The 16084-nt window shown below is 36.1% G+C and overlaps 1 protein-coding gene across 1 annotated transcript; it reads right to left on the minus strand.

The window, feature by feature from the left end:
* Positions 1–11008: 11008 nt before the first annotated feature.
* Positions 11009–13766, minus strand: LOC111377427. The gene is made up of 4 exons (XM_023000518.1): positions 13727–13766; positions 12818–12936; positions 11722–12110; positions 11009–11588 (listed from the first exon to the last, which is right to left on the minus strand). The coding sequence occupies exons 1-4, from the start codon at positions 13764–13766 to the stop codon at positions 11375–11377; spliced, it is 762 nt and encodes a 253-aa protein (XP_022856286.1). The 3' UTR covers positions 11009–11374.
* Positions 13767–16084: the final 2318 nt, after the last annotated feature.

Here is a 16084-nt window from a genome sequence, read left to right on the forward strand (position 1 = left end):
ACTCAGCGATCAACCGGGAGATCATCTTACTTTAGTTGTATTTTGTAGCACGTCCATTATTTGTATTTTTTGTATTCTTGTAATGAACGTTTGATAATAAAGAACTTTATTCGAACGTATTTCACTCTGTCTTTATTATCGTTTGATCGTCCAGAATGTTTGGTTATATTTTTATCTGTTCACATTCCCATAAAGAAGGAACATATTTTTTCAAATATTTGCCGTCAATGAATCTTACGTGCTTGGTGCCGTCTAAATCTTCCAAGTGGTATGCTCCATTAGGCAACACACTGTTTATTTTGTATGGTCCTTCCCAATTGGGCGACCACTTCCTGTACTTTGGATCCTTGGTATCCAAAGGGAGTATCGTCTTCCAAACTAGTTCACCCAGGCTGAACGACTTGGCTATGACTTTTTTATTATAAAACTTAGCCATTCTTTGCTTTTGAACTTGCAACCTATCTAAGACGTCCAACTTCAATTCATCTAAACTTAATAAATTTTGAACTAGTGATTTGGCATACTCATCATCATTCAGTTTATGTTGCAAGCACACTCGAATCGCACGTTGATTTTCATAGGCAAAACGGCCTCCTGTCCATAAACAAGTTGAAAAGGAGTAACTTTGGTACTTGACCGAGGTGATGTTTAATAAGCCCATAAGACCTTGTTCAAACATTCGTGCCAATTTCTGGCATTTTCATCTATCATCTTTCTGATGATATTTTTCAGAATCTTATTAGAAGATTCCTCTTGTCCGTTGGATTGAGCGTAGTATGGTGTGGAGTTTACTAATTTAACCTCAAACTCGCTCAAAAATTTGTTCACTTGATCCCCATTCAAAGATGTTCCGTGATCTACCATTAAAGTTTGTGGAATTCCAAACCTATAAATAATGTGATCACGGATAAACTCTATAACATTCTTCTGGGTGATCTCTTTCAAAGGTATCGCCTCTACCCATTTGGTGAAATAGTCGGTTGCAACTATAACAAAAGTATGTTGTTTGGACGATGGAGGGTAGAGCTTCCCTATTAGATCTATCGCCCAACCTTTGAACGGCCAAGGTTTAATAATAGGTGTCATTTCTCATGCTGGCGCCCTTTGTATTGGACCATGCCTTTGGCATGCTAAACAACTTTTTGCATACTGAACGCATAGTTTTCCCATCTTTGGCCAAAAATATCCACTCCTAATAATTAACCACCTCATCCTTTGGCCAGCTTAATGAGCTCCACATATCCCTTCGTGCACTTCAGCCATGATTGTCTTGGCTTCTTGCAAACTTACACACTTTAGTAATACACCATCAGAGCGTTTCTTAAACAACTCTTCATCTATTAGTGTGTAATTCAGCAAACATAGCTTCGTTTTCCTACTATTCCCTCCATTAGGTTCTTTAAGGAACCCTTTAATCTCTGTTCTCCAATCTACTGCATCTCCATCTTGTATACAGTGAAGTTCAATTTTTCTCGCCCTTCTTTGAGTTACGGGGAATATGGTTCCATACTCACAAGTAGACTTCCAATTCAAGACCTTTGAGTACCTTGAAGCCATTTGGACTAACTCATTTGCCACGTCGTTATATATCCTATTAACGCATTGAAGTTCTACTTGATCAAATTCCTCTAATAATTTTTGGGCAATCTCATATTGACTTATAATGGAATCACTTTAGCATTTGAAATCACCGATCAATTGATGTACCACCAATTGAGAATCGCCCCTAACGATCACATTTCTTACTCCCATATCTATCATTAGTTCTAGACCTACAATTAAGGCTTCATATTCGGCCTGATTGTTGGTGCACATTCTGTCTAAGGTGAATGCAAACTTGTAGCAAATCCCTAAAGGATTAATCAATGCTACTCCTACTCCTGCACCTTTAGAGGTTTTTGACCCATCGAAATACAACACCCAAGGTTTTAACTCGAACGGATTGATTTCTAGTTCGATTTCTTCAGGCATGTCAAGGCATGGATGATCGGCTAGAAAGTTATCCAAAGCCTGATTTTTGACTGCCTTTTGAGGTATATATTGTATTTCGAACTCTGATAAAGCTAGTGTCCAAAGGCCTACCCTTTGGTATAAAATAGGGCGCGAGAACATATACTTAACTAAATTTACTTTAGAGATTAAATAAACGGTTACAGGCCGTAAATAAGCCCTTAATTTTGTACATGTGAAATACAGTGCAAGGCACAATTTTTCAACAGCAGAGTAATTACATTCACACCTCGTTAACCGTCTACTTAAGTAGTAAATTGCCCTTTCTTCACCAAATTGGTCTTCCTGTGCGACCATTCCAGCTATTGATTCTTTTTCAGCCGATACATACACTTTCATTGGCCGTCTTTGGATTGGTGACACCAACACTGGTGGACTTGATAGATATGTCTTCAGACTTTCAAAAGCCTTTTGATGTTCTTCTTTCCAGACGAATTCGTCCTGATTTTTCAGCTTTAATAGCGGTGAAAAGATTTTAGTTCGCCCTGCACAGTTAGAAATAAAGCGTCTTAAAAAATTTACTTGGCCTAGAAACATTTGCAACTCCTTTTTGTTGCTAGGTGGTTTGGCTTCTAATATAGCCTTCGCTTTATTTTTATCAAGTTCAATCCCTCTCTTATGTACTAAGAAACCAAGAAAGTTCCCTGCATTAACACCAAATGCACACTTCAAGGGATTCAACTTTAGCTTGTACTGCCTCATTCGTTCAAACGAATATCTTAACTGTTTGAAATGGTCCTTTTCTTTAATGGACTTGACTACTATGTCGTCTACATACACCTCAACAAACTTGCCTATCATATCATGAAAGATTAAATTCATTGCCCTTTGATAAGTTGCCCCTATATTTTTTAGGCCGAAAGGCATAACCACCCATTCAAAACATCCTAAAGACCCAGGGCATCTAAAGGTAATTTTGTGTATGACTTCTTCAGCTATATAAATTTGATTGTATCCTGAATACCCATCCATGAAAGAATACATGACATGTCCGGCAGTTGAATCTACTAAAGAATCCACCGTGGGCATTGGATATTCATCTTTGGGTGTAGCTATGTTTAAATTCCTAAAGTCTATACACACCCTTAGTTTACCATTCTTTTTTAGTACTGGCACAATATTCGACAACCATTCAACATATCTAGCTGTTCTTATAAAACCTGCTTTCAATAATCGCTCTATCTCTTTCTTAATCTCAGGGAGTACATTAGGAGCAAAACGCCTAGGGGGTTGCCTATGAGGTTTAAAATTAGGCTTAGTTAGTAACCTATGTTCCACCAAGTCTCTATCTAAACCAGGTATTTGTTCATATTCCCAAGCAAAACAATCTTTATACTCTTTTAACAAAGCGATTAATTTATTACTAACCTCTTGGTCGAGCATCTGGCTGATGAACGTTGGGTGATCTTCTCTTTCATCGCCAATATTTACTTTGATCAGAGGGTCTTGTGCTTGAGCGTATCCAAGTTTGGCAATCCGCATCATTTCGTCGTCCAGTTCTTTTGTAAGTATTTCCTCTTCCAAATAGTCCACCTTGTTGACTTCTCGGCCAATGCTTTGCTCTAATTCGAATACTGCCAACTTGTCCTTCAGCGCTTTTAGGGCAGTCTTTTCCTTCGCTTTGTCATTGCATTCCTTATTGAAAGCCATCAGTCTGGCTTTGAAGGCCTGAATGTCGGCCATTTGCTTTTGTAACTTAAAGTCCATTCAAGACTCCTTAATTACTCTTTTGCCAATTACTGGCTCTTCCAGAGCCACTATATTTGGCCTCATCTGTTTGAATATCTCAGTGAGTACGTCCATTGAGAATGGTTCTTCGCTTTGCTCGACAACCTGAGTTTCTTCCCCATCTTGTACTACTCTGACAGGTCCATAGTTTCCTTCGTACATGAACTTTCCACCGAGTTTGCTTCCGCGACAAAAGGCCTATGATCGGCCTGTACCACCTCTGCTTCGCCTTTGTCATTCCAAAAAATCAGGCATTGATGGAGCGATGAGGGTATACAACGACTTCCGTGTATCCAATTTCTTCCTAGGAGCACGTTGTAACTAGTAGGACCATCTATTACAAAGAAGACAGTGGTCCTAGTAGTCGTACCTATAGTTATGTCTAATGGCATAACTCCCTTAGCTGAAGTCGCTCCTCCATTGAAGCTAGTGAGGATGACTTTTGTAGGAATCATGTCACCCTCTGTTTTTGCGAACTTTCTCATCATCCTAGATGGAATAGTGTTTATAGCTACTCCATTGTCGACAAGCACTTTTGCCACTGGGACGCCGTTAACTAAAGCTTTAACGTATAACGGCCTCAAGTGTTTAGTCAATTTCATGGCTGGCCGTTTAAAAATAACCTTTTCGGCAGCCTCTATTTCTACCTCTTGCTTGTTTTCTGTCGAATTATCTCCCTGTGATAAGTCGACATGCAGTATGTCACGCTGATCCTCTATCCCCTGAACTTCCTTCTTACTTTTTTCTAATGCTTCCTCATCAGTTATCCAACCTGTGGGAGGGGGCATTATTCTTGGAGGTGACCCATACTTTTCAGAGCGAGGCACTCTCTTCTTCCTTTTGGGTGTCCCGTACAGTACGTAGAAATCGAAAGGACGCCCAGATGGCTCCCCCAACAAGTCAACTTCACGAACTCCCTCTTGATGTAGTTGCTTAAACAGAGTATTGCGTGATACTCCTCTCTTTTTTCTTTCTGCTTCTAGATCGATTTCTTCTTCAATGTCCGTCATCCCATCGTCTTCCTCGTCGTTGTAGGCCTCTCCAGAAGTCTGGCCTTCTTCGCATACCAACACGCAGGCTTCTCTTTCGTTGTCCTCCCTCTCTTCTTCCTTTTCCTTATTCTTGAATTCATTGGCCAGTAGGTAATTATTGGCCACGACAGGAGGCAACGTACCGAATTGGATAGCAAGGGGCTGATCTGGATCTTCTTCATCCCTCTTGTCCCTCTCAAACTTTGATCTCCCAGAAGAGGTTTCTGGCAGTTCCTTCATTGATTCATCTGTACCGGTTTCTTTACTACCTTTGAGGACGTTTTGATTGGCTACCTTGAGTAGTGTAGGCGCTTTAGGATGTGGCATTCCTTGTTGCTGCCTCATCATCCATCCGTAGTTTCGTTGAAAACGCCTTTGTTGGGTCCTAGTCATCTCATCGAAGGGTATTGCCCTTCCTGCACTGTACTGGAATGAATGCCATACATTTGGCCGGCGAGGTTGTGGCCTAAATGTTCTTCCAGTATCTGCTGGTCTGCACTGCCTTTCAAAAGGCGGTCCTCTATAGAATGATGTACCTCGCCCTCTACCAGCTGAATGTTTGGGAAGAAGGCAGGGCGATGAGGATGCTGCCATGTCCCTGGTTTCTCCGTGTTTCCATTTACTTCCCTTTTACACCTTGCACACAGGACGTCTTCGTCCTTTTTTGGTTCTTTTCCTTTGATTTGTTCAAAGACGCTGGGATGTGGTATAGGATCTTCTTCTCCGTCATCTACAATCAATTTGAATTTTGGTAACTTGTTCTTGAATCCAGATGTTACCATGTTTACTCCAAGTGGCTGTGGGAAAGGATTCTCGTCNCCCAAAAGCCATCTGATCCTGTACGATTTCCATAATCTGGTTCCTCAACATGACGTTGGGGTCATATGAAATTCCTACAGGTTAGTTAACCGGTTGGTTTGCATGAGGCCTGATGTTTGGTCCTTGATTGGCAACAAAATTACCATAATTAGGACCATTACCATTAGCCTGAACATCTACTCCCTCGTTACCACGTTGAATATTCTGTCCATTGTTTAGGACATTATCTCTCACGTTTGGATTACCCCCCAAGTTAGGCATACTACTACCATTGCTTTGATTTGGTACTGTAGTATCTCCTTGGTTTGAAGTAGAGGGACCAGAAAGTGGTTCTACCCCTTGACTCGGATTTAGGACCGAAAGATTATGTCCTACAATTGTCCTAGTTTGAAAGTGATTTGTAAGAGGTATAGTCGGTTGACATATTTGGCCTACTAACTTGTTCATTGTTCCATTCAACGTCTTTAGTTGTTTGGCCATGTTGTCATAGTGTACATTCTCATTTTGTGTAAATCTTTCCATATTATGAATACTTCAAAAATTTACCTGTTCAACGACGTCTTGTGTGAGTTCTCCAAGTAATGCACGCATGGTTCGAGGACTCAACTCCGTCATTGGTTCGTAACGACTGTTACTGCTCTGATTTTGTCCATCTGTTCGTGGAGAGGCATGTTGCTCCTCATATCGCTCGATTACAGACTGGATTCCTCCCTGACTTGTTGCTTCCTTATCGGATCTCTGAGGCATATTGTTTCCCCTTTTGTACTTTCAACACCTAACACCACTGTCCCACCGGCCGTGCTAAATTGTTTCGCGCGGGTTAGTCGCTAACAATTAAAAGGGATCAAACGATTGTGTAAGGAACAAACCTCTTGAGACAAAGTCCCAAAAAGGAGTGTTCTTTTATTGGCGATAACTTTACAATTGGAAATGAAAAACAACGTGCCGCCAAGGGGCGCAAGCACACGAGTTACTGAAAGAAAAGTGTTTAAATCTAAAAACTAAGGAAATGAAAATTACATATTCTCTGTTTTAGAGTTTTGGATTCGGTCCTTTGCTTCTATGTCCTTTCTCCCTTTTATACTTCATAGACGATCTCTTTGTGATTAACTACTCTAAAAACTGCTTGATCATCCTATAACTACCCACTTTCTTCGTAGTGGCCATTTTGTCATGAAAACTGCCTTTTAACTGCTGCCATTACCTTTCATCTTTCAACCGCTTTCGATTGAATTCCTTGAATCGTGGAACGTGATAAGGCTGCTTTAACAACTGTTTTGATAACTGCATTTCTTGATAACCACGACGCGTTATGTTTGTTGATACCTTGGGCGACTTGAAGGTTTGGACGAGAATGGAGTAACAGCTCTGGGCGACCGTATGACACTCTATTCGTTCAAATTCTGGGCGACTTGCAAACTTGGGCGATGGCGTTACCACATTTTTGGGCCTCCTTATTTGGGCCTTCATATTGATTTGTTCGATTGGGTTTCGTTCTTTGGGCTATCTGATTTGGGGATCCTCCAATTGGGCTTCACTCCTTGGACTGTTCGATTTGGGCTGAATTTTTATGTTTCAACAGTCTGACAGCATGGAATTGGAGCCTTGGCAAAATCATTTCTGAATCTAATGCTGCGGCTAGAATTCATTACAACCAAGTAACATTCTATACAAGTTCAGGTCTTATCAAGATACCAATACCCCGGAATGGTAAGAAATTAACTTTTTTCTACCTTCTAACTTGTTATTTATTAGATCCATGCTCTAAGCAAACAAGTAATTGAACAACAATTAATATATAAGAGATAAAAGATAACAAAACATAATATACCAGAATATATACAAAGATATAAAACAAAGATCGCTCCTTTAGTCAACATACTTATTTCTCAAGAATAAATTACTGTTAAGAGAGATGCTACAAGTACAATGATGGTTAAGAAGATTTGTTGACAATCATAATTTGGCATATCATATTCATCCATTTCAAAAATTATCTTTTTAAATCAACTGTACCGATTTTAACGCATCAAACATTGTCAACCATCATTATACAAGTATATTAATTCTTACTGAAGTTCTTGCCCACAATGTAGCCAAGTAGGTCCATACTTCTTGCCAAACATTTTTTTATGTGCTCTGCTACATCCTTCTCTACATTATACTTCTCAAAAGCCTACACGCAAAAACACATAATTATATATGTGAAACTATATGTCAAAAACAATGCTTTTCAATAAACGGAAATCAAGATATTAAAAAAACACCCAAAAACAAGGAGCAAAAAATTAGTGGGCTTTGCTTATTTTTTTTTTCTTATTTTGAGTGAAATGAAAACAATTTACAACTATGACAATGTCAACAACTTCTTTCTGAATGTCCTCTTTAATGTCGACGCTCTTTATGATGACTTTCTTTCCGATGGAGGTAGACCCAGTTGAGGACTTCCAGTCTTCTTGGGATGCCAGTCTCCGCCGCCGCTTCTCTTTGACTCTTCGCTCATTTGATTTAATTTACTTGATTTCTGGTTCCAAAATTTTGAATTTTGGGTTTATTGGGAACTTTCGGTGGAGAGAAAAAAGACAGGTGGCAGCCGTGTACGTCTGTGGTCTTTCGAATTTGTAAAGGTTTTATTTGAAATTCTGATGACAATCTAAGCCCTTGTTTGAGTCCCTTTTTTTGAAAAATACATTTTTAAACAGTGTTTTGACATCATTTCAATGATACATGCTTCAATAAAATAATATTACACGAAAATCTAAAACTTTTCCTTATTTTTTAATCATACATTTCACATCATTACACTATTCAAAAATACATTTTCTTTGCAAAAATGGGACTTAAACAAGGGCTAATTCTTTCGGAGTGTACTGAGAATTCGAATTACTGTCTGACTTACTTTGGACGGCTTTGAAAGTTGTCTGAATATGGTGGTTAGGCTGTCAAATGTTGTATCCGTCGTGTTTGGCTAAGCTCAAAAGAAAATTAAGTTACAAATAACTTCTTATATTTTTATGTTATATATTACATGAATTCAAATCTCCATGAGCGGGTGGCAAAATAAAAAGTGAATTAAAATATCTCTAGTCAAGCATAACTAGATAATTAGGGATGCTAAAAAATCCGTTCAACCCGATATCTGTGAGACCCCGCCCCCAATCTTGGCGGGGATTACCCACCTAATCGGGTAAATGGGACGGGTACGAGGCGATGGTCATCACCCCAAAGCAGGTATGGGGTGGGTACGGAAATCATAATCCCCTAATCCTTGCTCATTTAAAGTTAGTTTCAAATTTAAGTTTTATCCAACAAAAATAATAAATTTATCATCATTTTTAAAAAGAATATAAGTCATTTTTAACAAATTGGTAAAAAAGTAATAATATTTATTAACTAAGAACATAAAAAAATAAAATAAATGGAGCAGGGGACTTGTTCCGCCCCACCTCGAATCCGTCCCGTCTTATTCTAATCGTGTATGAGTATAAAGTAAGATAACAAAATTTTTCGATGGGATGAAGATGAGGATGGGAATGATCGACCTGGCCCATTACCGTCCCTACATAGGACACAACTTTGCAGGTCACTTGATACCCATATCGACAAACAAAGTTACTTGCGACAAAATGTACATCCCTTAAAAGAGCCACAATATCATATAAAATAGAAATAAGCAAAACAAATAGAAAATCATCTTGTAAGTTTTGAATTGCCAGCAATGATTAACACTTGGTACTTTGTACTGTTGGTGCAATATAATAGTATTCTTAGTAAACCAATCTCATGAGCTAATAATGTAAGTCGTTCCCACAACTCAATGACTTTAGGTCATTTCCAACGCTGAATCAAATTTTACATCAAATCTTACACTAAATTAAAATTTATCTTCAATCATTATATCAAAACTTACACTAAATGAACAGTATTTTATTATTTTATTCATTCTTTCGATTTTTGACAATGCATTTATTTTTTAAAAAATATTTATTTAGTTTATAACTATATAAATTACTAAATCATAACTTCGTTAAATTAACAAATATATTGAATTATTATTGATTACTAAATTATTAACATGTTTTATATATTATGTTAAATTGATGAAAATAATTGATTATATTATTCATTTATCATAAACAATTACGTTAAATTTACAAAAATAATTACTAAATTAAAAAATCCTTAATTATTATTAATTGTATTGTTAAAAATAAGAAACTTTAATAATAATAATAATAATAATTATTATTATTATTATTATTATTATACGAAAATAACACATATACCCTTAATCATTATTTTTGAAAAATGAAAATGAAGGGCAAAACAGACATTGCACCATTTGGTGCAATGAACAATGTTGCACCAAAATGTTGAGAAAGTTGGAGGGAGGTTTGCACCAAATTTTCGTGCAATGGGACTCCCATTGAAGATGCCCTTAGCATCTTCTGATTTGCTAGGGCAACTACAACCTCCCCATGACAATTCCCATTGACAAAACCTAGGCTAATGTAACCACTCTCTCAAGCGGATCTAAGCGTTACTGATTAAGTGAATCCATCTCCGGTGCAATCCAACTTCTTGTCACCCAAGGAGCCCTAGCGACATCGGTATAGGCATAAACCTTATGAAGCTACTANACATTGCCCACACTAAACGCAAAATTTGTGCAATTCTTCAACAGAATACCCATTTGAGTTCTTGACCACCTTCTACATATGTCCTAAATATGGCTTGATAAGATGCCACCGTGAAGCCTTCTTCCGAGTATCTTTCACCAAAATGCAAGCGAATATTGAATGTGCCTTATTTTCTGTATATCTACTCCGTGCACATCACCCAGTATTCATTGTATAATATCTTGGCCGCCGAGGTTTGGTAGCCGTGGAGCTGAACTCTTATCAAAGATTACTTAATCGCAAGTACAACACAGTTGTTTCGTGAATCAAAGGAAATGACAAGTCACGGTTGAGATATGGCCTCAATCCAATGTTGCATAAGCATAGTTGTTTCTACTATGAATACAAAGCTAAATGCGATTTGGAAGGCTTGCATAATTCGAAAACTAACAAAACCATGTTGGCCATTTTCGACCAACACGTCCTAACTTTTGTCGTAATTTGATTGTTTTTACGTTGCAAACCGAGTCCGAGTAGAGTTCCTAAATGTACTCATTTAATGACTTGTAGATTTACAAGCTGCCCACTTAAGATCTGTTTGATGGGACTTTAGTTTTTTACTTCTGTTGCTTCTAAAAGATTACTTTTTTTGAAGAACTTTTTCCATTCAAACAAAAAACTACAAACAATTTATTCAAATGTTTGCAAAGCAACTTCTTAAAGTTAGAAGTCGTTTTTAACTTTTCAAAACCCTTGCAAAGTCGGCCTTGAGCCTTCAATGACTAATTTGGAATCAGAAAATTTGACATTAACCTCCAATAAATTATCACTAAAATGCAAACATACTAACCATATTCATAATCACACAAATAACCCAACAAACTGTAACAGTTTCAAATTCTCAAAACCAGACTTACCAAATAACATTAAAAGTTGTCTAAAAATAAAAATAAAACTAGAGAAAGTCATAGATTCCCCATTTTGTCCGCCTGTATTTTGGGGTCCAAAAACAATGGATTCTTGATAATGGGAAACCAAATCCCATGGGATCTGAAATAAACAACAAAACCTCTTTGGTTTCATTATAGGGAGCAAGAACCAAACCCAAAAGGTATGATATCATAGTCATAGCCAAAATGTAGCAAGCGCAAATGCGGAAAAATAACTTCAATATGCAATGGCATTTTCTCCATTTCTAGGCCCTTTGCCACTTCGATTCGTTGTCGAAGAAGAAGATGACGATGAGGAGGATGACGAGGACACCCGGGGCTTCAGAGAAGCTACTGAACAGTTGTCTCTTCTACTCTTCTTTACAGTTTCTTCTTCATCCATGAATATTTGCCTCCACCTGCACTCCACACTGCAAAAAGCTATGTCCCCTCTGCACCAAACGGATCGGAAAAAGTTCAAATCTTATCGAGTGTACTAGATTAAAAGAACATGCATTTTCTTTAGCATGTAACTAATGAGTAGGTTTTTGAGATTCATAACTTATAAATTAAAAGTTTACTTACTTGTACATGTAGATGTCTTTGCCAGGCATGAGTTTCTGTTTGCAGAGAAAGCAATGGTCAAGAAAATCAGAACTTGACAAAGTTTTTCTTCTTGAAAACCCGCTTGGAGCTGGAGTAGTTGGAGAAGAATTAAGTGGTTTAATCATTTTTCCTTTGCTAATAACTTCTGAAGTTTTTTTGGATATATTTTCTTGGGCTTCTAGTATTACGCTCAGTCCCACCATCTCATTAGCAGTGGCGGTACGGCGGCAGAAGTCGGAGGCGGTAGCGGACGGAGGAGGAGATTTTGGTGATGAAAAGAGGAGAAAGATAAATATAGAAGAACGGAGGATAGCTGTGAATGGTAAGTGGGGTTTGTTGAGTAAGGTGGTAGGGAAGGGGGAATTTAGCTAGAGGTTAACCAACTTATAAAGTTTGTTTCATATTGGGCATCAAACTTTCATTTATTTCAATCTGGTCACCTAACTTTTTTATTTCAATTTTGGTAACTGTTATCAAAACTGAGGACACTCGTGATCTTATCGATAGAATTTGTGACTTTATTAGTCGAAGACCTAACTAAAAAAACAGGCCCAATATTTATATATACTTCACCTTTTAAAAAAGGTGATATTGTATTTTTTTTAGCATTTAAAAATCGTGTTGCTATAAGTACAAGTGAAGTCACGAACTTTATTGATTAGGTTATGATTTTGTCGACTTTGGAAATGATTGTAGCTAGAAGAGTAAAATGGTTGCAAGAGTACAAGTTGTGCTACGAATTTTTTTAGTCAATTACAAATTCCGTGAATTCTGATAACAATAATAATTTTATGGATGATATACTACGTCCTTATTTGATTCTCTTTATTTCAAAATTCTTTATTTATCATATTCATTTTAAACTACACATTTACAAAATAAAATATTTTGCATATAAATTTAAAATTTTTCCTACTTTTTAACCATATATTTTTCAAAAAGTTACTATTCAAAATATTATTTTCTCCAATTTCTCTTTATAATGCCATCAAACAAGGGTTAAATTAAAAATAAATAAACTTACCGATAAGACTAAACAAATTAAAGTTGAGTTGTCAATATTAAACGAACATACAAATTGAATGACTCTAATGAAATTTCCTATTGTGGGTCCCATCAACAGTGACGTGGGGGTGGGAATGGCCCATTTATATAACTTGTAGTGCTTCTTAAAAGCCACGTACTCTTGTATAGCTATCAGTTGCAGCAAAAAAAATAAATAAATAAATAAAATTATTTGTGCACTTTTTTTGTCGTTTAGTGCAGTTTACTGTTTTACTTGATTATTTTTACGGTCATTAATGGCACTTCAATGCAATTGATTTGATGTAAGTGAGATGGTGAAATTTAATCTAAATGACATCGTTTGAAATTAGGCACCGTTCGATTGGCTTCGATTTCATGAAAATTGTCACATTTGAAAAATCTATTTTCTACTTTGATTGTTTAACATGAAAGTGAAAATGGTACAAACACTTAAAAAATATATTATTGGTCAATTGAGTGAAAAATGTATTCATATGATTTAGATGAAATTTTTTTTTTAAATTTACATGGAATTAGCATGTCTTTCTCATCTTTGCAATCAAACAGATCTTTAAAGTGGCATGCCTTCTACCCTATGGGCAAGAACCACTAGTTCTTTTGGGCTTGGTGGGTCGGGTCGGCCGAAAAACCGTTTAATTAGGTTTATATTTGGTATAAGATGAGTCGAGTTTAATCAAAAAATTGAAAATTAAACTAGTCAATTGCAATCAAAATCGATGGTCTCGTTTTAATATATTTTCAAGGTTTAAGATTTATCTTTTGTGTAGAGTGGGTGGTACTACTCTATGACTGTCGATATGTTTTGGTAAACTTGAAAAATATATGTAAATAAATAGATCGTGTTTGCCTATTTTGATGTTCATGTCCTAGATGACGTTTAACTTGATATTAGAACATATAAAGGTCCTGAGTTGAAATTTCTTCATTACATACTTACATAGAAATTTTGCACGAGTGACGCCTTTGATGAAAATCATGAATCTGATCTGCAATGAGTGAGGTAGCGTGGTGAAGATTAAGGTTGCCTAAATAATCTTGTCTGTTTTCTTATTTTGTTTGCTTTTGCAGGGTAAGTTTGACAATAGAGAGGTTATTCAATATGACAAAAACTTAAATTGACAGTTCAACCAAAAATTTGGATAAACATTGATTGAGTTCTGCTAGTAGCAAAGATCAACTATCAAAGTTAACACGATATAAAGCAATCAGAACGTTCGATTACGACTAGGAGTGTAATAGTAGTAGTCAAAGTTGAGTTTTCGATCCCTATGACTTTAGTTTTTCACAACTTTGTTGATAAATCGGTAGGAGTTCATACTCAACTTCTCTAGACTAAGTTGATTTTACGTTATTTGTTTAGTTTCTAGCACAATATCGTATGTAGATATTAGTTGCTTGTAAATTCCTAAACATAGTAAAAGAAAAAAAGAAAAAAAAGGATTAGGTATTCGAAAATAAATGAGTGATGGTAAAATATCATAGTCGATTTGATAATCAAGTGACATTAATTCTTCAATCCTATTTATGCAATTATGTAACTTGTGTGAATTAAGTTGGATTCGAAATTAACTCTTAAATGTAGTCGAGAAATATTTTTTCAAATGGGCACCTCTATAGATGCGAAAACATAATTACAAACCACGATGGATGCATGATGAATATGAGATCTGTACTCCGACATAGTGGTTCATGACTAGGCTAATAAAAGGAATCTCAACCAGCGACATATGGATCGAAGATAGACAAAGAATCAATATTTCGATTGAAACTCTGTCCTGAGAACCTAGAAAATTTTATCATTGAAGAGGTGTGCGTACAATAAAAATTTTCAATATTTTAAAACCTTATTAAATCGGTTTTGAATATCTTAATTATTATTGTACAATATCATACCTAGTAATGTAGAACTTAACTATAAAAGAAATATGCAAGATCTCGAACACCGCTTCTAAATACTTGAAACAAATGTGGAGATATGTGGCTACTGTAACCTCTTCGACAAATATCACTAATATGAAGAAATTTCATCATTATATACACACACACACACACATACACGTTTCTCATTTTCATTGGATGGACCTTCTTATGTCCATGTGTATCTATAGTAGTTCCTAATGATTTTAATTATGTGATCAAGTTGTTGATAATGACCTTTAACAAAAGCAAGACTTTAATTCTCAGATAATTGTTTATCCCTAAAGGATAATCTCAACATGTTCACGGAGAATTCGATCTCACCGGAAGGAGTTGCCCGTCCTGATCTGATCAAGAAGAGCAGGTAAAGATTTGCCGGATTTTAATTCGCAATCAAGATAGGAAATTCGCTCCAAGGGATAAATTTCATTCTCAATAAACTCATGTTCATTCATAATTTGTTCTAAATTCTTATTTTATTCATTTTTTTAAAATTTATATTCAATCATACATTCACCCATTAAATAATTTTACGTGTAAATAAAAAAAATCTTATTTTTCAATCACACATTCTTCAGAAAATTACTATTTTAAAATATATTTTATTACAAAAATAGGGCTTAAACAAGGCTCGGTGTATTATATTCAGTATCTATCTTAACACTGTCTTATCCCATTCTAATCTAAAAAAGTTTTACGTGTAAAGAGTTCAATCGAACGTTGATTGAGAACTATAAAACATATATAACCCCACTCAAATGATTCAAAAAGTCAATAATTACCATTGTTGTGCACCTATGATTAAGCTACAACACTTAATAAAGTTATCTAACAAAAGATAACATCTAAATTAAACTAGATATGTATATAACATGACAGTCGTATTTTCTTTCCTTTTTATGGGTAGATAATTTTTAAATAATTTTGCTTATTAAACTAGATATGTATATAAATGACAGTCGTATGCTTTTTCATATGAATTAATTCTTATAACAGAAGAATAACAAATAAATTGAGAAAAAGTCGCATAAATAATAAAGAAAAGTTTATGGGGCTTTTATCTGTGTTTTTAAAATCAAATTCGCCCGTCGACTCGTGATCAAATCTCATGCTTAGCTTGACCAAAGGGCTTGTGATTCTCATAGATTGAGTTGAGCTGTCCATGAGCTCACAATATCCCATGTCAACGAGCCTGCTTGGCTCATAAAAGGAAAAAAGTGAACTTAATTTGATCCATGACTCGTGACAAAATGAGCCCAAATTGCTCATGAGATGAGCTAGAACGAATCAAGCCCGTGAACCAGCAAACAATTCAATCAATTTCTCATCCCTAAACTTAACTCCAAACCCACGGATTTTAACGTTAAATCTTTACTAT

Source organism: Olea europaea, unplaced genomic scaffold (assembly GCF_002742605.1).
Source record: "Olea europaea var. sylvestris unplaced genomic scaffold, O_europaea_v1 scaffold1656, whole genome shotgun sequence".
Lineage (NCBI taxonomy): Eukaryota > Viridiplantae > Streptophyta > Magnoliopsida > Lamiales > Oleaceae > Olea > Olea europaea.

What these genes read in the sequence shown, in the direction of transcription:
- LOC111377427 (XM_023000518.1), bottom strand. Translation starts at nt 13,766, where the DNA reads ATGATTTTCATCAAAGGCGTCACTCGTGCAAAATTTCTAT. An exon ending in TCATTAGAGTCATTCAATTT is followed by an intron (nt 12,111 to 12,817) that starts GTATGTTCGTTT and finishes GTTAACCTCTAG; the next exon opens with CTAAATTCCCCCTTCCCTAC. An exon ending in AAAGACATCTACATGTACAA is followed by an intron (nt 11,589 to 11,721) that starts GTAAGTAAACTT and finishes CGTTTGGTGCAG; the next exon opens with AGGGGACATAGCTTTTTGCA.